General features: G+C 37.2%; 1 protein-coding gene across 1 annotated transcript in view; it reads right to left on the bottom strand.

Moving 5' to 3' along the window:
* The window catches only part of Np (serine protease notopleural), an 86339-nt gene that overhangs the window by 57253 nt on the left and 2762 nt on the right, over positions 1–26324 (bottom strand). The window contains exon 2 of the mRNA XM_089101694.1: positions 6980–7080. Within this exon, the coding sequence (XP_088957820.1) occupies positions 6980–7067 (88 nt within the window). The 5' untranslated portion in view covers positions 7068–7080. The remainder of the gene's footprint in view (positions 1–6979; positions 7081–26324) is intronic.

The raw sequence follows: 26324 nt of genomic DNA, 5'->3' as shown, positions 1-26324 counted from the left end.
TTTTTGTATGTATGTGTGTGTGTGTGTGTGTGTGTGTGTGCGTTAGTGTTAGTGTGTGTGTGTAAGTTTTTGTGTGTGTGTGTAAGTTTTTGTGCGTGTGTGTAAGTTTTAGTGTGTGTGTAAGTTTTTTTGTACATGTATGTTTTTGTGTGCATGTAAGTTTTTGAGTGTGGGTGTAAGTTTTTGAGTGTGGGTGTAAGTTTTTGTTTGTGTGTGTGTGTAAGTTTTTGTGTGTATAAGATTTTGTGTGTGTAAGTTTTGACGTGTGTGTGTGTAAGTTTTCGTGTGTGGAAAAATTTAGAAGTGTCCAACTCAGAAAAGCCCGAAAACATAATTTACATATCCCAAATCATAAGTTTCAGACAACACACTCCTATGAGCGGCTAAGAAATCTATCTCAGAAAAGTCTGAAATAGCAAACTAGTCATCCCAAACTATTGGTTTCAGACAACAAACACCTATGATGGACTAAGAATCCTAGCTCTGAAAAGTTCAAAAAGCAAACTACACATCCCAAATCATAATTTTCTGACAACATACACCTATGAAAGGCTATGAAACCTAGCTAATAAAAGTCGGAAATAGCAAATTAACCATCCCAAATCATAGGTTTCAGACAACACTCACCTATGAACGGCTACGAAACCTAGCTCGGAAAAGTAAAAAAATAGCACCCCACCCAACCCAAATCATAGGTTTCAGACAACCCATAGCTATGAAAGACTAAGAAATCCAACTCAGAAAAGCCCGAAATAGTAATTTACATATCCCAAATCATAATTTTCTGAAAGGACAAACTTATGAAAGGCTAAGAAATCTAGCTCAGAAAAGTCAAAAATAGCAAACTAGTCATCCCAAACTATAGGTTTCAGACAACAAACACCTATGAAAGGCTAAGAAATCCAGCTCAGAAAAGTCAAAAGTAGCAATCCATCAATCCCAAATCAAAGGTTTCAGACAACACACACCATCGAAAGACTAAGAAATATAGCTTAGAAAAGCCCAAAATAGTAATTTACATATCCCAAATCATAGGTTTCAGACAACACTCACCTATGAACGGCTAAGAAAACTAGCTCAGAAAAGTAAAAAATAGCAAACTAGTCATCCCAAACTAAATTTTTAAGACAAAACTAAAATATTATAGTCTTAGAAAGCCATATAAGAAAAGTAAAAACAAGCAATCAACCCATCACAAATCATAGGTTTCAGACAACACATACCAATGAAAGACTTAGAAATCCCACTCAGAAAAGCTCGAAATAGTAATTTATATATCAAAAATCATAGGTTTCAGACATCATTCACCTATGAAAGACTAAGAAACCTTAGCTCAGAAAAGCCTGAAATAGCGAAACTACTCATCCCAAACTAGAAGTTTCAGACAACAAACGTATATGACGGACTAAGAATCATATCTCTGAAAAGTTCAAATAGCAAACTACACATCCAAAATCATAAGTTTCAGACAACACTCACCAATGAAAGGCTAAGAAATCTAGCTCATAAAAGACAAAAAGAGCAAAACATTGATCACAAATCACATGTTTCAGAAAACACACATATATGAAAGGTTAATTACTCCCGCTCGGAAAAGACAAAAATAGAAAACTACGTATCCCAAAACCTGGTTGTAAGAATACACACACATTCAATATAATAATGAACATTAGTTAGAAAGGTCAAAAATATAACACTAATCATTTCAAGATACTAGTTTCAGACACCATTCACCTCTGAAATACTAGGAAACCTTAGCTCAGAAAAGCCTGAAATAGCAAACTAAAAATCCCAAATCATAATTTTCTGACAACACATACATATGAAAGGCTAAGAAACCTAGCTCAGAAAAGTTGAAAATAGTAAAATACACATCCCAAAACATAGGTTTCAGACATCACACACCTATGAAAGACTAAGAAATCCAAATCAGAAAAGCCCGAAATAGTAATTTACATATCACATATCATAATTTTCAGACAGCATTCACCTCCGAAAAACTATACCCCAAATCATAAGTTTCAGACAGCATTCACCTACGAAATACTAAGAAACCTTAGCTCAGAAAAGTCTGAAATAGCCAACTACTCATCCCAAACTCGAAGTTTCAGACAACAAACACCTCTGAGTGACTAAGAATCCTAGCTCTGAAAAGTCCAAAAAGAAAACTATACCTCCCAAATCATAATTTTCTGAAAGGACACACCTATGAAAGGCTAAGAAATCTAGCTCAGAAAAGTCAAAAATAGCAAATTAACCATCCCAAATCATAGGTTTCAGTCAATACACACCTACGAATGGCTATGAAATCCTGCTCAGAAAAGTCAAAAAATAGCAACCCACACACCCCCAAATCATAGGTTTCAGACATCACACACCTACGAAAGACTAAGAAATCTGGTTATGAAAAGTCGGAAATAGCAAATTACATATCCCAAATCATAGGTTTCAGACAACACTCACCTATGAACGGCTAAGAAACCTAGGTCTGAAAAGTCAAAAATAGCAAAATAGTAATCCCAAACTATATGTTTCAGACAACAAACACACATGAAAGGCAAATATATACATATAATAAATTAAAAAATTATCAATCCACAAATCCAAAATCATAGGTTACATACAACAGACACCAAAGAAAGACTAAGAAATCCAGCTCAGAAAAGTCAAAAATAGCAAACTACATATCCCAAATCATCGGTTTCAGTCAACACACCCCAACGAAAGACTAAGAAAACTAGCTCAGAAAAGTCAAAAATAGCAAACTACTCATCCCAAAATATTGGTTTCAGACAACATTCACCTACGAAATACTAGGAAACTTTAGCTCAGAAAAGCCTGAAATAGCAAACTACACATCCCAAATCATAATGTTCCGACAACACATACCTATGAAAGGCTAAGAAACCTAGCTCAGAAAAGTCAAAAATAGCAAACTACACATCCCAAATCATAGGTTTCAGCCACTATACACCTATGAAAAGACTATAAAATCCAACTCAGAAAAGCCCTAAATAGTAATTTACAAACCCCAAATCATAAGTTTTGGACATAATTCACATACTAAATACTAAGAAACATTATCTAAGAAAAGTCTTAAATAACAAACTATTCATCCCAAACCCGAAGTTTCAGACAACAAACACATATGAGTGACTAATAATCCTAGATCTTAAAAGTCCAAAAAGCAAACTATACCTCACAAATCATATTTTTCTGAAAGGACACAAATATGATAGGCTAAGAAATCTATCTAAGAAAAGTCAAAAATAGCAAATTAACCATCCAAAATCATAGGTTTCAGTCAACACACACCTACGAATGTCTAAGAAATCCATCTCAGAAAAGTCAAAAAAATTGCAACCCACACACCCCAAATCATAGGTTTCAGAAATCACACTCCTAAGAAAGACTAATAAATCCGACTATGAAAAGTCGTAAATAGCAAATTACATATCCCAAATCATAGGTTTCAGACAACACTCACCTATGATCGGCTAAGAAACCTAGCTCAGAAATGTCAAAATTAGCAAACTAGTCATCCCAAACTATAGGTTTCAGACAACACACACCTATGAATGGCTAAGAAATCCAGCTCAGAAATGTCAAAAATAGCAATCCACCCATCCCAAATCATAGGTTTCAGACAACACACACCTATGAAAGACTAAGAAATCCAGCTCAGAAAAGTCAAAAATAGCAAACTACATATCCCAAATCATCGGTTTGAGTCAACACACACCAACGAAAGACTAAGAAACCTAGCTCAGAAAAGTCAAAAATAGCCAACTACTCATCCCACACTATTGGTTTCAGACAACATTCACCTACGAAATACTAGAAAACCTTAGCTCAGAAAAGCCTGAAATAGCAAACTATATATCCCAAATCATAATTTTCTGACAACGCATACCTATGAAAGGCTAAGAAATCCAGCTCAGAAAAGTCGAAAATAGCAAACTACACATCCCAAATCATAGGTTTCATACACCACACACCTATGAAAGACTAAGAAATCCAACTCAGAAAAGTCAAAAATAGCAAACTACATATTCCCAAATCATAAGTTTCAGTCAACACACACCAACGAAAGGCTAAGAAACCTAGCTCATAAAAGCCTGAAATAGCAAACTACTCATCCCAAACTATTTGTTTCAGACAACATTCACCTATGAAATACTAGGAAACCTTAGCTCAGAAACGCCTGAAGTAGCAAACTACACATCCCAAATCATAGGTTTCAGACAACACACATCAACGAAAGACGGGTGCTCGGGGAGAGCCTTTGAGGGTCTGTGGGCTCCTTGAGGGCCGCTGGTCCTTTGAGAGCTCGGGGGGACCTTTGGGGACCGGGGGAGGGCCTTTGGGGGTCTGAGGAGGTCGTTTGGGGGATAACATTTCGAAATTTTTACTTTTTAGTTTACTTTTTTTTGCGGCGCATCCCTGCGGCGCATCCTGCGGCTCAGCCCTGTGGTGCATCCCCGCGGCGCATCCCCTGTGGCACTTTCCTGACCGGCGGCACATCCCTGCAGCGCATCCTGTGGCGCTTTCCTGGCCCACGGCGCTTCCGGGGGGCGCTTCTCTGGTCGGGGGGACCTTTGGGGCCCGGGGGAGGGCTTTTGGGGCACAGGGGGGGCCTTTGGGGCACAGGGAGGGCCTTTGGGGGTCCGGGGGGCAGTTGGGGGCCTGGGGGACATTTGGGGACCGGTGGAGGGCCTTTGGGACCCCGTTGGTCCTTTGGGAGCTCGATGGGCCTTTGGGGGGCCCGGGGATGGCCTTTGGGGGTCTGGGTGGGCCTTTGGGGGCGCCGGTGGCCCTTTGGGAGCTTGAGGGGCCTTTGAGGACCGGGGGCTTCCTTCGGGGTTGGGGTAGGAGGATTGGAACCCTTTGGGGTTGGGTTAGAGGACCTCACAACACTGTTCAAATGAAACTTGTATATTATAACGACCACAGAGTTTCACCATTAAATTCTCTTCTAAAATCTCTTCAAAAATCATCTTTTAAAATATCTCTTACAGTTTCGCCAAAATAGTTCCATAACCTGTCTAAAACAGTTTCGCCCAAATAATCCCTAAACGTAATTCAGTGTGTTCCTTTTGTTTTTGGCATCTCTGCGCTAATGCATTTCAAATTAATAAGAACCCTGATTCCCGCGCTAAGACAATTCATCGCTAAGATGTTTCTTGGAGAATTGTTTCCATGGCCTTTGGCTATTAATATCCTTTGGAGTTTGATCAAAAGAGTTGTTTCCGAGGCAAAGTCATTAATGACTTAGATCTATTCCTGGAGAATCGTTTCTGGGAGAAAATTTTTAAAGTCTGACAGATGATGTCATTGGTTGATTGATCTGTCAAGAAAGGGAAATTAATTTGTTGTTTCTAAGGGGAATTATTGATTCACGATAGGTGAATTGAGGTCGACAGCACAGGTGTTCCACGGTCGATGTTGTTGTTGTTGTAATATTTTGACACATTGCATGTCCGTTATATACGAAATCTCGAGGGCGAATTGTTATGTAACGGTGAAACTATATGTAACCAGCCCTCTGATTGGCTGAGAAGGAGGGTGTATCCGACTCGCTGATTGGCTGAGAAGGAAACACGTGATCTAACTGTTTCCGGGAAACTCATAACATTTGGCTCGAGAGCAACAACAACAAATACTATTTCTGGATCCCATGACATTCACGATCGATTACGCAATCAAATTCTTGGAAATTCACTTCCCCCTCGAGTCCTACATCAATAACAATGTTTCCGTTAGAATTCAATGCGCAGGTGCAACCTTCGTTCCGGAGCTATTACACATAGAAACATCAAATAAATCGACCTTGGAAAAAGAGGTCAGTGACCGATTACGCAATCTTTCCCCCGAGGAATTCGATGCCCTTATGTGGTGTGCTTTCATGAGTATATGCCTATTGTTGGGGTGCTGTTCTGATTATAATATCGCTTTCTACTGCTGTCCATTTTAAGCCACTGGCCTTTTTAATTAATGTTTTGTTTAAAATCGACTTAACCGACTTGTTGAAACTGGGTCAACCAAATTGAGCATCAAATCAGTCAAATGAACCTCAGAAATAATTACCTATCATGGGTGTTGCTGTTGTGGTTTACACGTGCTGGATGTATCGGCAGTTCTATTTCATAACATATTCTCTGCAGTGATGATAGATTGCAGAGAATGCGCTGTTAAATAGGATATCTGACATCTTTAGAAAGGAATGCATCACCTTGTGGAACTCCTACAAAACTGGGAGATTTTAAGTAAAGCCTTTCGTCAGTTTTAAATCAATCCCACAATTTAGTTGAATAGCCTTTTGTCCCACTTCGGACCAAATTGTTATTTTGTGGTAAAAGAAAGCAGAAAACAGCACTCCCCCCCCCTAGTGCAATATACTTTATTACTTAAAACGCCCACAAAAATTAAAAAATTCTGTTCAGATAAGCCCTAGCCTGACATCCTACTACGGGATGAATGGAGAAAATATGAAGTTTCGTACTTTTGAAGACAGGTTGATAAAACTTCCGATTGGGTCTATGAAACCACAGTAAACATGACGGACTAGAGTGATGGATCAATTTTTAGGGGGGGGGGAGTGTTTTCCGCATTTTAAATGAATTAAAAAGTTTTATTCTGATAATTTTTGCTATGTAACTTTAACTTTATAAACTGTACATTCTTAGAATGAATAATATAATTTGATTATTTGATGTATATAATGTTGTTAAATTTATGTTTTGTGGGATTTAAATACTCTTGACAAGGGCCGCTATTTTCTAACCGTTCATTCCCATGAACGGTGAACAGCTTCGTAATTAGTACATAACATAAAAGTAATTGACAATGAACGGTCTAACGGTTACTCCTTCAAGAAAGGCCAAGAGGTTAAGGTTAACAAAAAAAGAAGAAAATCGGAAAGATAAGCCAAATTTCTTCCGGCAATAAGTAAAACAACACAGTCTGAATTAGTACATACCTGAGTGGAATACTGGTGTGACAGGAGACGACAGAATTCTACCAATCAAGACAGTCAGCGTTGCCAAAAATAAGATGTTTGAGCTCATTTTGATACAAAACCTGAAATTTGTATATAATAAAATTTCGCGTGGTGAATCACGCAACGGTTTTTTTCCAACCAGTGGTCATTTTTTGAAATTAAAAAAAGGAAAAAAATAGCACCTGGAAAAAGATTTCATACGCATCAGGGCGTATTTTATAGCATTTTGTGGTTGTTTCTAGCCTTAACATGGTATCAAGCGGTTTCAGCCCCTGTAATTTCTTATTAGTGTAGTAAACAAGGCATTAACAAAATTTGGATAACTTTAATTTTAGGAAAACTTTCATTAAACCGCTTTATAAAAAGTATTAAGAGCAAGTGGAGTAATTAGGGAGACATTAGCTTCATTTCACTAGGAAACAAATTATATAGCATGATGATACTTCTTAGACCAAAAGATGCTGTAGAATGAGTTTTTAGAAAACAAACTTTTGATGGTGGAGGAGCGTTCGTATCTATGTTGGCCTTGGGTGGCTTGGTGCTGCAGTGTGTTGTTGGTAGTTACAGTAGTAGTAATGCTGCACAGAATTTTAAACTTTTCATAAGAAGGTATACTTTATTTTTGCTCCTTCGACTTTAACAATTAAAGAGAACTAAAATCCTATTATTATGAAAAATACAAGGTTAAAACAAGAAATTTCTCTATATTCAGGAGAAATGTAACAAAAGAAAACCATTATCTATTCTTACATGTCTTGATGGAGTGGGGGGACGAAGGAGTAAAACCCTAATTGCAAAAACCTCTCCTGGTCACACTTTTTGACACTCCTACGTAAAGCCATATCCATGGGGGGAGGGGAGGGGTCAAAGGGTTTGAAACCCCTTCCCCTGAAACTTCAGTCCGACTCGTAAAAATGTAACAAAAATGCATATAAACAAAGTTTTGATGCGTTTTTTAAAGTATTTTTTTTAAGTCAGTTGTTGAATATTAGGCTTAAATTTTTGGTCAAGACACATAAAGTCTCAATTTTGGTGTCATATGCCAAATTACGATGGTGTTGTCAAGAAAATTTACAAGATGTTGTAGATATAAGCAATAGCTTTAAAGAGTTTCTGGACCGTTTTTTTTATGATTTTTGATGCCCTGCTATTGTTGGAAAAAATAAAACAATAAAAAATAGACAAGTCAGCGTTTTAAGCTTTATTTCGATATTTTCAAAAAGTAGCTTTTGTAATTAACTTTTACTGTTAAAATAAATATAAATAAAAGTTAGTGTTCCGGAATCAAACTGGGATGTAGTCCCCGAAGCCGCGCCACGCCGACATGACGGCAGCGAATGTGTGATTTAGTATCGGCGGTGCCGAAATTTTTTAGGCGGCGCGCCACGGTGCGCCGATTTGTTTGATTAAAAATAATAATAAAAATTCCACTTCACCAAGGACGTTCAACTTCAACTTGATTTTAGTAAGGATTTTTAAATGGTTGGCTAAAAACATACAAGAACAATATGACAAAACGGGAATTTGTTGGGCCGTGCGGAAAGTGTTTATGTTCACCGTGGAGCGTAAACTGCCACTCGCGGGATCTGATATTAGTATTGGACCTTGGGGTCCAACAGAATACCACAAACGGGCTTCTTCTTTGTATCTGCTGAAATAAGTTGTTTTTATCAGGGAGAACTAACCTGCACCTTTACCATAGGGCTCCTGCGCCCTACACTACAGGGGTAACTAAAGCACCTTTACCCTCTTTTCTTTTCTTATCAACACGGAATAACCCTCCAAAATTCTTTTCTGAAAGAAGTGGTCGAGTTATGAAGTTTCAAGTCAAAGTTTAAGGCTACTTCAACTTCAGTGTGCGCTGCTCACTGTGCAAAAAAAAAATGTAATTCATTTCTAATAAGTTTTTCAAAGGAAAGTAAAGAACTCTATTAAACAAAAAATGAGCAAAAATAAAATCAAATTATCTACCAAGCCTGAAACTACCATAAATCAGCATCGATAAATAAATGAAACCCAAAACGAACAGAAATTACAATAAATAACCGAGTCAAACTCAAAATAAGCAGAAATTAACATAAGTTGGGCTCAGAACCCCTATGCCTTCCCAAGGCCAGAACATGATTCGCACTTTATTGAAAAATTATAAATGTTTTTACTTTTATAACTTTAATAAATCAAATAATATTAACATTTTGATTACTAAATATCAGTATATGTATATTAAACTGACGATACGCATTCATTTGTATTTTTTTCAAGATATGCAATGCCTTCCAGGTGAAATGTCCAAGGATGGTTTTAAGTGTTCGTATAACTGAAAGAATGCAAAATAATAGGCTGTGCCAAAAATGTGATCCAATCCCACTTTCTTGGGCTATAATAAAAATGAAATCTTAACACGGCTGTGCAAGGCCGTATCCAGAATTTTTTGTCCGAGGGGGTTTTACTCAGATTTTTTTTTGGGGGGGGGGGGGAGGGTACCACAAAAAACTCAAAAAACGCATACAAAATTTGTTTATGTCCATTTTTGTCAGACAAAGAGACAAAAATTTCGGGGGGGGGGGGTCAAACCTCCTAACTCACAAATTGTATATTTTTTGCTGTTCATCTAGGGCCGAACAAAAAGCAGGTTGTCTCGGAATGGGGTGGGATAAGGTCATAAAAAGGATTTAAAATAGATTAGAGACTTATAAGATTTAGAACTTTAAAGAGTGAGGCCTTTGCCAGATTGAAATGGGGGAGGAGCGTACACTCTAAGAGTGGAGGGGGGAGTGAAGATTTTTGTAACATATTTACAAGGCCTTATATTACCGGTATTTCTCATCACAAATAGGCAAGTTTTTTGGGAAGAAGAAGAAGAAGGGTCCTTAGACAATTCATCAGTTGTGAACTCCACAGCCCCTCCTCATTATGTGCACGTTCATTATTGCACGAGTCAAAGGCACATCAGATTCATTTGAACTGTGGATGTGTCAGATTGACCTGTTTAGACCCTTTGGCTTTTTGAGAGCACAACTTCCTTGTTTGTGAAAGTATTTCCATAATCTAAAGGGCTACACACATTTAGTTTTATTCGGCATCGATTTGCCAAATCGGCGCCGAATTACAAAGAAACGGCAGCGATTCGAGCTTGAAAAATGTTCTTGAAAATAGTTCTCAGTGCCAATTTTCAAAAACAGCACCGAATTTCATCGTGATCATAAAAAAGAAAATGTTCAAAAAATGCTCTTCCTGGGGGTCTTCAATCTTCAATATTTTCCTTCTCTTCAGCAGGAAAATTAAAAGAACTAAGTTGAGATCAATCATGCAACCACTGTTAAACTGCAGTTGACTAGATGTTCATGAAATTTAGTTTTGGGCACTGTTTCTTTTTATTTACCGCTGTCTTTTGCCCACTCAGCTGCTGAAGGCTGTGCCGAAAAAAGTTACGCGTTTCCAGCCCTTAAGCGTATCTCTAGCAAACTATATACTGCATTTAGCTCCATTTTCCGAGAAAAAAGGCGGTGTCATAAAAAAAGACACCAAGCGAGTTGCCGAAATTTAGGCCATCTCTGTTGAAACTGAAAGGAATCTTGAAACCGGATCTTTATTGTGAACTTTACTTCAAGGCGGTTCTAATTATCCATTGTTAATATGGGTTAAAAGTCAATATCTTAAGCTAAAATTTACTTTGACGAAATGGAATACCCAGTGGCACCAATTTAGGAAGTGTGGTTTAACAGAAAACCAATTTCCAGATTGTCATTAGTTACAGCATAAAAATAGGCTACTTTTATTTTTGGAAATTTAAACAGTGTACATTGGGCACCGCTTGTATTTAAGGTTCAACCCATAGCCCTAAATGTTCAAATTGTTACTTTCGCTTAACTGAAAACTTACTACAATGCAGCAGATGCCCAATATATATTTAAAAAAATTTATTTATAAATGTATTTATATATATATATATATATATATATATATATATATATATATATATATATATATATATATATATATATATATATATATATATATATATATATATATATATATATATATATATATATATATATATATATATATATATATATATATATATATAATACACATATATATACATATAGTACATATTATATATTATATAGAACTATTTTTTTTAGACCAGGGCACTTCGTATCGAAGGTGTTGACATAGCAACTTCGAAAAGGGCTCATTTGATTGCAAATTGAAAGGGATAGTGCCCTTTGTAATATTTGAAAGTGATTGGAGGGCAACTAACCCCCCTCCTACACTAATCATTTCCCCAAACACATTCAATCAAATTTTTTAAAATAGCCATTTTCTTCAACGTAGATGAAAGATCCGGAAATTATGTCTTAGAGTATGACCCCCCCCCCCCATGGTCCTGAGGGCAAGGGTTGTAGGCTATGCCTGGAGGGGGGGTGGGTGGGGTTAAGGTTTATATAGAAAGGGTGATCGTATAAACTTTAGTGGGGCTCATTGGATTACTAATCAGAAGTCTAAGCGCCAGGGGCGGATCCAGGATTTTTTTTAGAGGGGGGGGCAAAGTAGGTTGGTCCGAAAAAAAATTTAGGGGGGCGCAAAATAGCTTGATCCGATAAACTTGCGTTAGGAGCAAGTCTAATTAACGCAAACTTGAATTAATTAAGTTAATTACACTACTTTAGACTATGTTAGGGGGGAGCCCCCCTCGCCCCCCTCCGGATGCACCCCTGTTAAGTGCCCTTTTTCATATTTAGAGTGATAGGAGGGTAGATACCCCCCCCCCCCACAAACACACACAAACCTTGTATTTTCCCGAAATGTATCCGATAGAAATTTTGAGATGGCCATTTGTTGTCGTAAAACTTCAAAAAGAAATCAATCGATGGAAAATTGAAAGAGCTAGAGCCCTTATATATAATCAAAAGTGATTGGAGGGCAACTAACCCCCTCCCACACCCAACATTTCCCCAAGCACATCCAATCAAAATTTTGAGACAGCCATTTTGTTCCACATAATTTAAAGGACTGGAAATTATGTCTTTAATAATGGCAACCCCCCACAGCCCTCAGGGCAAGGATTATAAGTTATGCCATGGCGGCATATAAGGTTTATATAGAAAGGGTAATCGTAAAAAGTCCAGAAGGGCTCATTTGACTGGAAATCAGATGTTATAGTCCCCTTTTTAAGATTCAGAGTGATTGGAGGGTGGGTACCCCCCGAGATCTCGTATTTTCCCAAAATGCACCTGATAGAAATATTGAGGTGGGCATTTGTTGTCGTAGAAACTTCAAAAGAGCTCATTAGATTGGAAATTGAAAGGGCTAGTACTCTTTTTAATAGTCGAAAGTGATTGGAGAGCAACTAACCTCCCTCTCACGCCCACCATTTTCCCAAACACATCCAATCAGAATTTTGAGATAGCCATTTTGTTCAATGTCGTTGAAAAGTCCGGAAATTATGTCTTTGAGGATCACAACCCCTTACAGCCCTCAGGGAAAGGGTTATAAGCTATGACCTGGGGGTATATGGTATATATAGAAGGTGTGATCGTATAAACTTTGGGGGGGGCTCATTGGATTGGTAATCAGAATTGCTAGTGTCCTGTTTAAGATTCAGAGGAATCAGAGGGTGGATACCCCCCACACCTCGTATTTTCCCGAAATGCTTCTGATAGAGATTTTGAGATGGCCATTTATTGTCGTAGAAACTTCGAAAACAGCTCACTCAATTGGAAATTGAAATGTTGAGATAGCCATTTTTTTTAACGTAATTGAAAGGTCTGGAAATTATATCTTTGAAAATGACAATCCCCACACAGCTCTCAGGGCAAGAGTTGTAAGTTATGCCCTGGGGGCATATAAGGTATATATATATATATAGAAAGTGTGATCGTATAAACTTTGGAGGGGGCTCATTGAATTCGTAATCATAAATTTTAACGCCCTTTTTAAGATTCAAAGTGATCTGTGGACGTATACCCCCCCCCCCAGACACACCTTGTATTTTCCCGAAATGCATCTGATAGAAATTTTGAGATGGTCATTTGCTGCCATAGAAACTTCAAAAACAGCTCATTCAATGGAAATTGAAAGGACCAATGCCCTTATTAATAGTCGAAAGTGATTGGAGGACAACTAAACCCCCTCCCGCACCCACCATTTCCCCAAACACATCCAACAAAAATTTTGAGATAGCCATTTTGTTCAACGTAATTGAAGGGTCCAGGAATTGTGTCTTCAGGGATGACTACCCCCCCCACGACCCTGAGGGCAAGGTAAGTTATACACTGGGGGCATATAAAGTATATATATGAGGTATATATCTTTGAAAACCCCCATACCTTCTCAAGGCCAGAACATAATCTGCACTTTACGGAAAAAATATAATGGCTGTGGATTGTCAGTTTAGTATACACTGATATATATATATATATATATAATCCCTAAAGTTTTAATAATTTCAAATTTATTAAAGTTTAAAAAGTTAAAACATTTTAAACGTTTTTGGTTTATTTAAATCATACAATAAATAACCGAGTCAAACTCAAAACGGGCAAAAATTAACATGAGTAGGGCTGACAACCCTCTATCCTTCTCAAGACCAGAACATTAATTTGCACTTTACTGAAAACAAAATACACTTAAAATGTTTTCATTTTGTTTTTACTTGTTTAAAATGTTTTTACTATATATATGAAGGGGGAACCCTATGAAAGGGGACCCATATGCCTTCTCAAGACCAGAACACAGTTTGCGCTTTACTGAAAACAAAATACGTTTGAAATATTTCCACCTTTCTTACTTTCATAAATAAAAAACTGCTAAAACCTTTGGAATGTCCATGGAAAATTGTCCATGGAGAAAAAAAAGTATCGGAGCAATTTGCCCCAGAAACCGATTTTGTTATACCGATTAACAGCACCGATGACCATCGATTAACAGCAGAAGTATTGTAAGTTCTGCTGTTCCGAGCAGAAATATTTTTGCTCGTTTTGAGTTTAACTCAGCAATCTATTGTAATTTCTGTTCGTTTTGAGTTTCATTTATTTATTGATAGTGATTTGTGATAATTTTACGCTTGGAAGATTATTTGATTTTATTTTTGCTCATTCTTGGCTTAATGGAGCTCTTTACTTTTCTTTGAAAAACTTGTTTTGTAGAAAAAGTTTTTAAACTAATCTTAACAAGAATAAAATTCTAAAAAATGAATATAACTGTTAGATTATTTATTTGAAAATTGACACCCGGAGCAATTGCCCCCTCTATACCGCCCTAAGACCACCTCTTATATTCTGTAATGCACCACAAAACACTTAAAAGTTGGAAGTGGATGGGTAGCAGGGTAGCAGCCCTCCTCCTGTTCAAGGTAATTTTTTCTCCGCCATCCGCCATCTGAGTTTCTACGCCATCCTTTACTTGTATTCAATAGAAAAACTGTTTATTTTCGAATGAAAATAAAAGACGACATTAAACTTAAAACGAACAGAAGCTATTTTGTATAAGAGGGGGACTGTCCCCCCTACCCCCTGCCCTTTATGCAATAGTTTTAATATTTATTTACTGAAAGTATTGTAAGTGCAACAAACATAGTCATTGTCAAACAACTGTATAATTTTACAGCAAATACATATTAAAAAGACCTTCCATTCTTGAGGTATTGTGAAAAAAATGTGCATCCCTTACAAGTTTGCCCTTACAAAAATGCCCTTACAAGTTTAGGTTTTAGGTTGAGGTTATATTTCATCAAATAAACAAAAATCAATCCATTATAATTAGAAAACATCACGCTAGGGAAAAAAAATTTTTGCTAACGCGTAGCGATTACATACATAACTCTTCCTAAATTAACAAATTAATTCCACAAACAAATAATAAGGAAAAAAAATAAACGAAAAAAAAAGAAAAAAAACCTAAGCCAATCGCCTTCACTCACACACTACCAGAGCAATAACCATCATCGAATACAGCTCCCAGCCTCCCCTCAGCCCAACAGAACCTCCATTTTGGAGGCATTGGAGGGAGGAGCTAAAAATTCAGCGTAAAGATTGGGTCTCTAGCGGTTGCTGGACAGTCCCCTCATATGGGGAGTAATTAGGTTTTAAGTTTTGTTCGCTCTGCGTTTTAAGTTTTGATGTTGCTCTTTATTTCAATTTGAAAAACAAAACTCGTTTAGTCTATTTATAGTATGCTCCTTCTCAAAGGCGGATCTAGGGTAAAATCTTGGTTGGGGCAATGTGACAAGGGCACCAATTATTCACTAAATTGACAAGTTTATCTTAAAAAAAGAGTAAACAAAAGGACAAATAACAAAATGAGGGCCTCAGAAAAATATTGGGCCCGGAGGCCCCCAGACCCCTGGATCAGCCACTATTGCTTCTTAATGCCATATCCAGGATCATCCTAAACATGAGGGACTACAACCCCCATAACCCCCACTCTTTTCTTATGCATTCCTTACAAGACGAGAATGGCTATTAAATCGAGCGTATATGCATTATTGGGTATTGGTGCGTTATATGGACACTTTTATATTTTGTACAAGGAAACCAGTCACGAAAAACCCGTCAAACTGGCTACTCTCAAGAGACCGCTATACATAAATGACTGCAAAGCCGTGGTTTCTCAATGATATTATTTTTTGGGGTTTAAGGGGGGAAAAGGTACCTAGGTTAGGTTAGGTTACGTATTTAATATATGGAATGCTTTATCCCCCACCCCAACCCCTAATATGCAAATATATAGCCCAAACTTGTTTATAAACTATTATATATTCATCCTATTTTATTTTATTTCATTAGCATTAACCAAACTTGACTTTTTAGAAGTGTCCATATAACGTATCAGTACCCATTATTGCTAACAGTCACAGTGTATTTCCTAGTTTTATACCAGATTAATTTAAAAACAAAAAATTTTTCCGAGGGAAGTAAAGAGCGAATTTGAATCTTAAAACGAACAAAAATTACTGCTTAACATCTAATTGCCTATCTAACATATATCAATAAAACTAGTTTAAATAAATCAACTGGTGACATTTCATTATGTTTGTGGGATTACAGAAAACTAGACGTAGATATGAGTAATTTCTTTTATAAGAGCTATTAAATTCTGTCTAGATACCTGCGATACCAATACGCCGAATAAAAATAAGTCAATACCGATACGCGTGATATCAATACGTCCAATACCAATACAGTGTGCGGCTCTTTCCCCAGGGACTATGGAGGGTCATATTATCACCATAACCAAAGATATTTGACCTTTGAACTATGTTGAACAAAATGGCTATCTCCAAATTGTGATTAGATGACTCTGCGGGTGGGGGGGAAAGGCCTTAGGGAGAGGGGCTAGTTGCCCTCCAATCTTTTTGGTCACTTAAAAAGAGCACTAGCAAATTAAACTTCCGTTCGAATGAGCTATTACACACCTCTTTATGGTGTTCTGGTCTGCTAGAAAAAAAAGAAAAAAAAAACAGATCAGTGCTACCCATGCATAAAGTCATTTTCCTTGTTGTTCAAGGAGGGGGGCTGTATTGGTGTATTTCTAAGTTAAACCCCCTTCCCTAGCAAAATATTGCGTAAACATCAGCACAAAGGCATAAACTATCAGTTATCTCACATGAAGTTAAAGACAAAATAAATGAACGTGTGCTACTAGCATCAGAATGCTGAGTACTGTCCAAATTCAGCAATTTGTGGTAAAAATTAATAAAACAAATACTGTTATTTGTGTGGCCGTCTATCACATAATTAAAGAAGGTATTTTTTCAAACGTCGCTTGCAATGGGAAGAAACAAGTGCAGAAACAAGAAATTGAAAGTCATCTTCCCTTCGAAAAAGGGTTATTAACCCTCCCTTATGTTGACATACCAATGCCCTTGGTTAAAATTGAGACTAAATTAAAATAAATGCACTTAAAGTGGAAAACTAGGAAAAATCGTTCTGACAAGAAAAGGAATATATATTCTTAAAGAAGAAATGAAAAATTTATTCTTTTCTCGAAAAGAACATATAGGCTATATATATATATATATATATATATATATATATATATATATATATATATATATATATATATATATATATATATATATATATACATATATATGTATATATATATATATATATATATATATATATATATATATATATATATATATATATATATATATATATCATCCCCCCAACGAAGGTAAAAAATTGCACTAGTTACAGGGTCAGAGAGGAAGGGGGGAGGTCAAAAATCCCCATGGGAGGACAAAATTTCATCAGTATCCCCCCCCGCCCCGAAAAAAAGGTAATTTTGTTTCTGCCCCAGAATGTACGGAAAATTAATTCAGGAACATTGAGCACGCACATCATTTAAATGGTAGCTTTATCTTGTTTGCTCGTTTTGGCTTACATATTTCCAATAGCGACATTTGTTATGTTCCAAATCCACTTTTGAACTAGATTTTGACATTTTTTTAGTATAAGAATATTTCACAGACAATATTAATATTAATAAATATAATTCACATATTTTGTCGGAAATTCATTCAAACAAATGAGATATTGTCTTGAGAATAATTCACTTCCTCAGTTAATATATTTATATATGTTCATTATAATTTTATTTAAGGAAAAAGCTTATGCAAAAATTTGCAACACTCAGAAAGCTGATTGAACCTGATACTTGAAGGTGCCAAATGGGCCCATCAGGACATAGCTGAATAATTTCCCGAAAATGCTATAATCCTTTTTCGATATCAAAACTTCATTCCAGATGTAGAGGAATACTGTAACAGTTTTAATTAGCTGAATAGTGTTGGGCGATAATTTGATTAATCAATAATTTTTATTTTGGATACGGCGTTTCCTCAGATTAATTCTTGGTTTTACGAAAGTTCAATAACAAAAATTGTAATTATAGAGTATTTTGTATTTTTTTTTTCGAACTTCGAATAAACTAAAAAGAAACTTCGATTAACAGAATGAATATCACAAAAACCCAAATTTGAAATTACTCGGACTTAGAACAAAGAAAAATAAACTTCTTGGTATTTTTGCCTATTAAAAAGCACCAAATCAATGTTTTCCCTGAGGGTCGGTTCCATTTTTCAGTGATTAACTGACCAGCCTTAGAAACACTCTCAGAAGGGATATTAATATATATGCCAGGCACGGCAGAGATATTAATATATATGCCATATATATAAATATATATGGCAGGGGTGGCAGGCATGGACATTAATCTTGTGGCAACCTCGTCTAGGTGGTTCTGCTAAATATATTTCGAGACTTGAGTAGATCAGTTTTTCCTAGAACTATAGAATCTCTATTGAAAATCTGTAGAACCACGACAGATTCAGCTGCTGGTGAAGCATGTCTGGCATTGACTACTAAAACTTCGCCGTGGCAACCCCACAAACTGGCTTGGTTCTATTGTGGCTGAATCACAGGGACTGTCAAGGCACTTGCATCTACTGATACAGAATGAGCAGCCAGTAAGGCCAAGTCCATTTTCTTTGTAATTTTACTCTGAACATGGAGAAGATCGTCAGGGGAGATACACATTTCCCTCAAACCCGGATCAAGGTATGTGGCAATTATGACGGGTATACCCTGACCAAGGCTTACGAACCTAAAGATGATTTTATCCAGCAAACCCTTTCAGAGTTCCTCAGCAACATCTGAGAGTTGATCCTGACTAAACATAGTTTGAGTTTGAAAGCAGGCCATGTCAACCTGTGGATACAGATATACATACTATGTATCAGTATGTATGAGTCAATGGATTGAAAACATTCTTCTTCTTCTTCTCGGACATTTGCTAAATAGTTTTGTATACTCTTACTACTACTAACAACTCACTGTAGCACCAAACCGTCTGAGGCCAACACTTCTAGGCACGCTCTTCCTCCATCCCAATATATTCGAAGCCTTCCACCTTACACCTTCTAATTTTCCTTATATCTTTCCTTACGGCACCCTCCATTACATTAAGGGACGACCTACTTTTCGACACTGGCAAAAGGACGATCTATGGCAATCTCTCATCCTTCATCCACAGAACGTGTCCGAGCTATCTCAACCTTTTTCTTATTATAGCCTTAGAAATCGGGATTGAACCACATTTTTCTTAGGGTTTCGATATCGATATTTGGTCCAATATGTCGATGTATCGATATCGAATGTCACCCAATACTATATCTGAATTGGAAGGCTAAAACATCTCTTGTTTATTAAGGAATAATTCCCTCCATGTCTCACCAAGTTCAGGGGGCGATGTAGCAAGTTCACCCCTGTGACGCTGGAATTATATGTGGTATAGCATCATCGGCGAGGGGATTTTTTTCACCATTTGCTGATAATAGACAGTATTTGGGAAGGGTGAACTCGAAAATATGCCCTTATTTTTGCTCAACGCGAGACGAGGAGCATGGTTTAACTAGTAAATTTTTCGGGATGGTATGTAAGAGAGGAGTGGGTGGATTTTAAGTGAAAGAAGGTTAAGGGTGTTAAAAAAGTTGGGAAATTTTGTGGCTACAGCTACAGGTATGGCACATAAGAACCATTTTCCGTTCCTAAGATACGCCCTTTTGACAACCTGCATGCACATACGCAAGTTTTTATTTCTGATGATAACCTGTCTTTTTTTTCGGCTTCGTGCGTGTCACAAGGAAACGCACGAAACGCGCGTATTTGGCAACACACTAAAATGGATTTCAATCTCGTAATTTTTTGTTCCCGGAACCGTAAATAATCAATCGTCAGAGAGGCAGCCCAGTACTTATGTATCAAACGTACTCTTTTGGAAACCAATCACGAACAACCCGCCCGTTCAAGAGACCGCTATAGAGTAATGCAATGCAAGGCGTGGTTTCATTGCGTTAACAATATTTAAACTGTTGTTTTTTGGGGTTTAGGGGGGAGGTACCTAGGTTACGTATTTAATATAGGCTCTGCCTTACCCCCCCCCCTCCCCCCTTTCCCCTAATGTGCAAATATATAGCCCAAATTTGTTTCTAAACTATTATACATTCATCCTATTTTATCTTATTTCATTAGCATTAACCAAACTTGACTTCTTTAGCAGTATATAAAAGAGTACGTTTAACACTTAAGTACCGGCAACCCTGTCTAGACGAAATCTTGAAAGAATTCCAGCGCTCTGAAAGGTTCAAACTTTCTTGTCATATTCATTGGCACTTGTCTAGAATCCAGAAACCACGCGAAGAACCGCATCGAGAATCTAATGAAATCCTAATGATAAACAGGTTTCCGCTGCCTTCTGAGGTGTTGCTCACTCCGTGACAAAGATTTATACTTTAGTTTGTTGGCGTTGAAGGGGCAAAAAAAGGTACCTAGGTTAGGTTATGTATTTAATATATGCTATGCTTTACCCCCCCCCTCCAATGTGCAAATATATAGCCCAAATTTGATGATAAACTATTATATTTTCATCCTATTTTGTATTATTCCATTAACATTAACGAAACTTCCCTTCTCGCGTGGTTTCTGGATTCTAGACAAGTACCAACTGATTTTGTTCTACTAATTTAAAGTTTACTTTTTCAATAATAACCTATTAATGAGGGAGTTACTTCAAGCGCGTATTCACAATATTTTAGAGTGGGTGGAGGATAATAAAAAAAAGCGGTACTGCTCTATTAACCGGACTCTTTTATCTAGTGCTAGTTTGGTTAATACTAATGAAATAAAACAAAATGGGATGACTATATTATAGGTTAGAAACAAATTTGGGCTATATATTTGCACATTAGGGAAGGGGGGAGGGGTAAGCATAGTATATATTAAATACGTAACCTAACCTAACCTAAGTACCTTTTCTCCCCAAAAACCCCAAAAAACCACACTTTAAATATCGTATACGCAATTAAAACCACGCTATACATTGTATTTCTCTACAGCGGTGTCTTGTACCATCCCGTTGAAAAACGGGTTTTTCAACGCGCTCGAGTTTGAGATATAAAAAGAGTCCGGTTAATAGAACAGTACCAAAAAAGCTTTATTTAATAATTTGAACAAGAAGTGCCCATAAATTTAACTATATTTTGATTTTAGTAGGATCCCAGGCTCTAAGCTCTCCCCCCCTGAAGTCCTATAGTCACTTTTAATACCTTATATAATACCCGTATTTTGCCCTTGGAATTTGTCTTCTGACTAATCAGTCCATGCTTCATAGAATATATAAAAATGTTAGGCCTATATTTAAAACACTTCCTTGAACTTGAAAAAAAATGATACGAGTAATGATGCTCATCGGGCGGATGTATGCTAGAGTTCAGGGACAAATCTAGACCTGTCAGCGCCCGGGGAAAGAATGGTATTTGGTGCCCCTCGAAAAAAAATATATATATCAGATTATGGTTGTTTTATTCCTCTAATTAATATATTAGTTAATTGTATAGATAGATAAGATAGATAAGAGCTTCTGCTTCTGCAGTGAGACGAAACCCAAACTCTTGTTTGTAGTTATTTTTATTCGATTCAAACTTGATTTGCATATTCAATTTAAGTTTCACTCGTTTTAAGATTTATTTATTCATTTACATTAATATATATTGTATGTTTGTTCACATTGATTGTTTATTTAATTTATGTTCGTTTTAAGTTTCATTTATACTTTAAAAGCAAAATATTTGTTTTCGTTTTAAGCTTGATTTTCATATTCAATCTAAGAATTACTCGCTTTAGGATCTATTTATTCATTTATATTATTACTTGTTGTATGTTTTTGCTATGATTGTTTATTTAATTTCTGTTCGTTTTGAGTTTCATTCATTCTTTAATAGTAATTTCTGGTCGTTTTGAGTTTGAATTTTAACAGGTATTTGTATCTCCTGAGCTTAAGTCTAAAATGGTCTTTACTTTTCTTTGAAAAACTAATTTTTCGGAAAGTTTTTTAAATTAATTTTTGTTCGTTTTTTATTGCAAAAACTTTCAAGTTTTTTTTTGGCATGGGGGGTTGTGCTTACTGTCCGATATTCTTGAATTTAAAAAACGGATCTAGAACTTTCAATTTAAATCGAATGAGGCTTTTTTCAAGTCTATACGATTACCTCTTTGATAAAAACCTAATATATGAACAATAGACAGCTTGCATAACTTATGAACAGCGATTGGCAACAATGAATGAATTGAAAAAATAGCTTCAATAGGGGGGTTTAGACCATTTCACTTGCTGAAAAAGAAGAATTATAGATTTTTGGAATTGACTTTAAAATGAGTATGTGCGGCTAAATAAATACCCACCCATCCAAGAATATGCGTTTTACCTTTCACATGGAATATTATGACATTTCTTATTTGCATTTTTTCCAAAAAAAAAACCCTTCATCTAGGTAATAAACTCCCTTAATAATTTATACCCCGGGGGATATAATGAAACATCTACCCCCGGACCTTGGTGGGCTATGTTAATACCGGAGTTTTTGTTATCAGAACTTTGAACTATTTTAACAAATTGTCTATCTCAAAATTTTTATCTACTGCATTAAGGGCGTGGACGAGGGAGAGGGGCTATTTGCCCTTCAATCTCTTTTGGCTCTTAAAAAGTGAACAAGAACTTTCAATTTTCAATCAAATGAGCCCTCTCTAAAGTTTATACGAGCATCCCTTCCATAATAAATATTATGAAGGATTCGGAGAATCCTTAAATTACAACCCTTGCCCTGAGGGCTTTGGGGGAGTTTTAATCCTCAAAGACCTAATTTCTCGAACTTAAAACTACGTTTAATAAAATGGCTGTCTTAAAATTTTGATTGGATGTGTTTGGGGAAAAGGTAGGCGCGAGAGGGGGTTAGTTGCCCTAAAATCACTTTCGACTATTACAAAGGGCACTAGCCCTCGGAATTTCCAATCGAATGAGCCTTTTTTGAAGTTTCTACGATACCGCCTTCTATAAAACCTTATATGCCCCCAGGGCATAACTTAAAACCCTTGCTTTGAGGGTTGTGGGGGATTGTCCTCAAAAACATATTTTCTATCTGGAAATCAACTACGCTGAACAAAATGGCTATCTCAAAATTTTGATTGGATGTGTTTGGGGGAATGATGGGCGTGGGGGGCTAGCTGCCCTCCAATCACTTTCGACAATTAAAAAGGGGACTAGCCCTTTGAATTTCCAATTGAATGTGCCTGTTTTGAAGTTTTCTACGACAACGCCTTCTATAAAAACCTTATATGCCCCCAGGGCATAACTTAAAACTCTTGCCCTGAGGGTTGTGGGGGAGTGTCCTACTCAAAAAAATATTTTTTATCTGGAAATCAACTACACTGAACAAAATGGCTATCTCAAAAGTTTGTTTGGATGTGTTTGGGGAAATGATAGGCGTGGGGGGGGGGAGGGGGGGGGGGCTAGTTGCCCTCCAATCACTTTCGACTATAAAAAAGAGCACTAGCTCTTTAATTTCCAATCGAGTGAGCCTGTTTTGAAGTTTCTACGACAACGCCTTCTATAAAAACCTTATATGCCCCCAGGGCATAACTTAAAACCCTTGCCCTGAGAGTTGTGGTGGAGTATCCTCCTCAAAAATATATTTTCAGTCTGGAAATCAACTGCGCTGAACAAAAATGGCTATCTCAAAATTTTGATTGGATGTGTTTGGGGGAACGATGGGCGTAGGGGGGGCTAGTTGCCCCCCAATCACTTTCGACTATTAAAAAGGGTACTAGCCCTTTAATTTTCAATTGAATGAGCCTGTTTTGAAGTTTCTACAACGCCTTCTATAAAAAACCTCATATGCCCTAAGGGCATAACTTAAAAGCCATGCCCCGAGGGTTGTGGGGGAGTTTCCCCCCCAAAAAGATATTTTCTATGTGAAAATCAACTACGCGGAACAAAATGGCTATCTCAAAATTTTGATTGGATGTGTTTGGAGAAATGATGGGCCTGGTGGGGGGGAGGGGCTAGATGCACTCCAATCACATTCGACTATTAAAAAGGGCATTAGCCCTTTAATTTCCAATCGAATGAGCCTTTTTTGAAGTTTCTACGACAACGCTTTCTATAAGAACATTATATGCCCCCAGGGCATAAATTAAAGCCTTTGCTCTGAGGGTTGAGGGGGAGTGTCCTCCTCAAAAAGATATTTTCTATCTGGAAATCAACTACGCTGAACAAAATGGCTATCTGAAAATTTTGATTGGGTGTGTGGGGAAATGATAGGCGTGGGGGGGCGGGGCTAGATGCACTCCAATCACTTCGACTATTAAAAAGGGCACTAGCCATTTAATTTCCAATCGAATGAGCCTGTTTTGAAGTTTCTACGACAACACCTTCTATAAAAACCTTATATGCCCCCAGGGCATAACTTAACCCTTGCCTTGAGGGTTGTGGGGGAGTGTCCTCCTCAAAAATATATTTTCTATGTGGAAATCTAATACGCTGAACAAAATGGTTATCTCAAATTTTTGATTGGATGTGTTTGGGGGAATGATGGGCGTGGGGGAGGGGGCTAGTTGCCCTCCAATCATTTTCGAGTATTAAAAAGGGCACTAGCCCACGACAACGCCTTCTATAAAAACCTTATATGCCCCCAGGGCATAACTTAAAAGCCTTGCCCTGAGGGTTGTGGGGGAGTCCTCCTCAAAAATATATTTTATATCCGGAAATCAACTACGCAGAACAAAATGGCTATGTGAAAAATTTGAATTTATATGTTTGGGGAAATGATAGGCGTGAGGGGGGGGGGAAGGGGCTAGTTACACTCCAATCACTTTCGACTATTAAAAAGGGCACTAGCTCTTTAATTTCCAATCGAATGAGCCTGTTTTGAAGTTTCTACGACAACGCCTTCTATAAAAACCTTATATGCCCCCAGGGCATAACTTAAAACCCTTGCCCTGAGGGTTGTGGGGGAGTGTCATTCTCGAAAATATATTTTCTATTTCGACATCAGCGTTGCTGAACAAAATGCCTACCACCAAATTTGGTGTGGATGTGGTTTGAATACGAAGGGGCGTGGGGGGGCTAGTTGCCCTCAAGTCACTTTTGGCTATTAAAAAGGGCACAAGAACTCTCAATTTCCAATCGAATGAGCCACCTTTGAAGTTATTATGACGACTCCTTCCATGTGAAGTGCCTCTGGGAAAAAAGAAATAAAAAAATAATAAAACATTGGAGCCGTATGGCCTTTACTATAGGCTAGGCAACGCTACAGCGTTGCCTCTGATTTGTTCTAAGATCTTACAGCTCACTGGTGCTAGTAAAAAGTATGAAAGACGCCATATAGAACAAGGGCCGTCACTCATCAATGTGCTAAGATCTTACATCTTTTGTCAGAAAACGCTTAAAAGTGAAATCTTTGAACTAAGATCTTACATCTTTTGTCGTTTTAAGCTATTACCTTTTGACATCTTACACCTTTTGACAAAGAACGCTTAAAAGTGAAATCTTAGCACTAAGATCTTACTTCTTATGGCGTTCTTTTGCAAACCTCTTTCATCATTCTGCTCTGATCAGTGGTCTGAGAACAATTATAAGTATATCATCAAAGTTCTCACATCTTTGTTCTATAGGGCAAAACACTGGCTGTCTACATACTTTTTGCTAATATCAGTGAACTGTAAAATCTTAGAACAAGGATGATTTAAAAAACGACAATCTTTGCAGAAAAATGCAAGATCTTAGTGCTAAAAAACGGGCCTAATGACGAAAGGACTTCGATGATATACTCATCATTGTTCTCAGACCACTGATCAGAGCAGATTGATGAAAGAGGTTTGCAAAAGAACGCCATAAGAAGTAAGATCTTAGTGCTAAGATTTCACTTTTAAGCGTGTTTTGTCAAAAGGTGCAAGATCTTAGCACATAGATGAGTAAAAGAACGGCCCTAATAATAAGACGGATAGAAGGGGAGCAAAAGCCACCAGAATTACAGCGGGGATAACAGTTCAGTGTGTTTCGATTGTCTGGCCATCAAGAAGGTAGCGATAAAGAAATTTGGGTACAGTTGCATTTAATGGTGCACAGCGCTATGGACTGTCCAAGGAATGCAGTCACGGAGACCCGTAAAGCGGGTAATTGCTATCTAAATTCATCGCAAAGCGCGGTTTTTCATTGAATTTACAAACTGTTGTTTTTTGGGGTTTAGGGGGGGGGCTACCTATGGGAGATGACGTATTTAACATCTACTATGCTTTACAAACCCCCAAACCAAACCCCCACCCCCTAATGTACAAATATATAGCCCAAAATTTGTTTCCAAACTATTATATTTTCAACCTATTTTGTTTTATTAGCATGAACCAAACTTTTCTTTCGTGTGTACCATTAAGTGCAACAGTGCCGAAAATTGTTTTTAAAAAAGGCTGAAAAAAAAACAGAA

The sequence above is a fragment of the Artemia sp. Qi Xiang Cuo genome, chromosome 15 (genome assembly GCF_049724085.1).
Source record: "Artemia sp. Qi Xiang Cuo chromosome 15, ASM4972408v1, whole genome shotgun sequence".
Taxonomy (NCBI): Eukaryota; Metazoa; Arthropoda; class Branchiopoda; order Anostraca; family Artemiidae; genus Artemia; species Artemia sp. Qi Xiang Cuo.
This window is presented reverse-complemented; position numbering and strand designations above follow the sequence as displayed.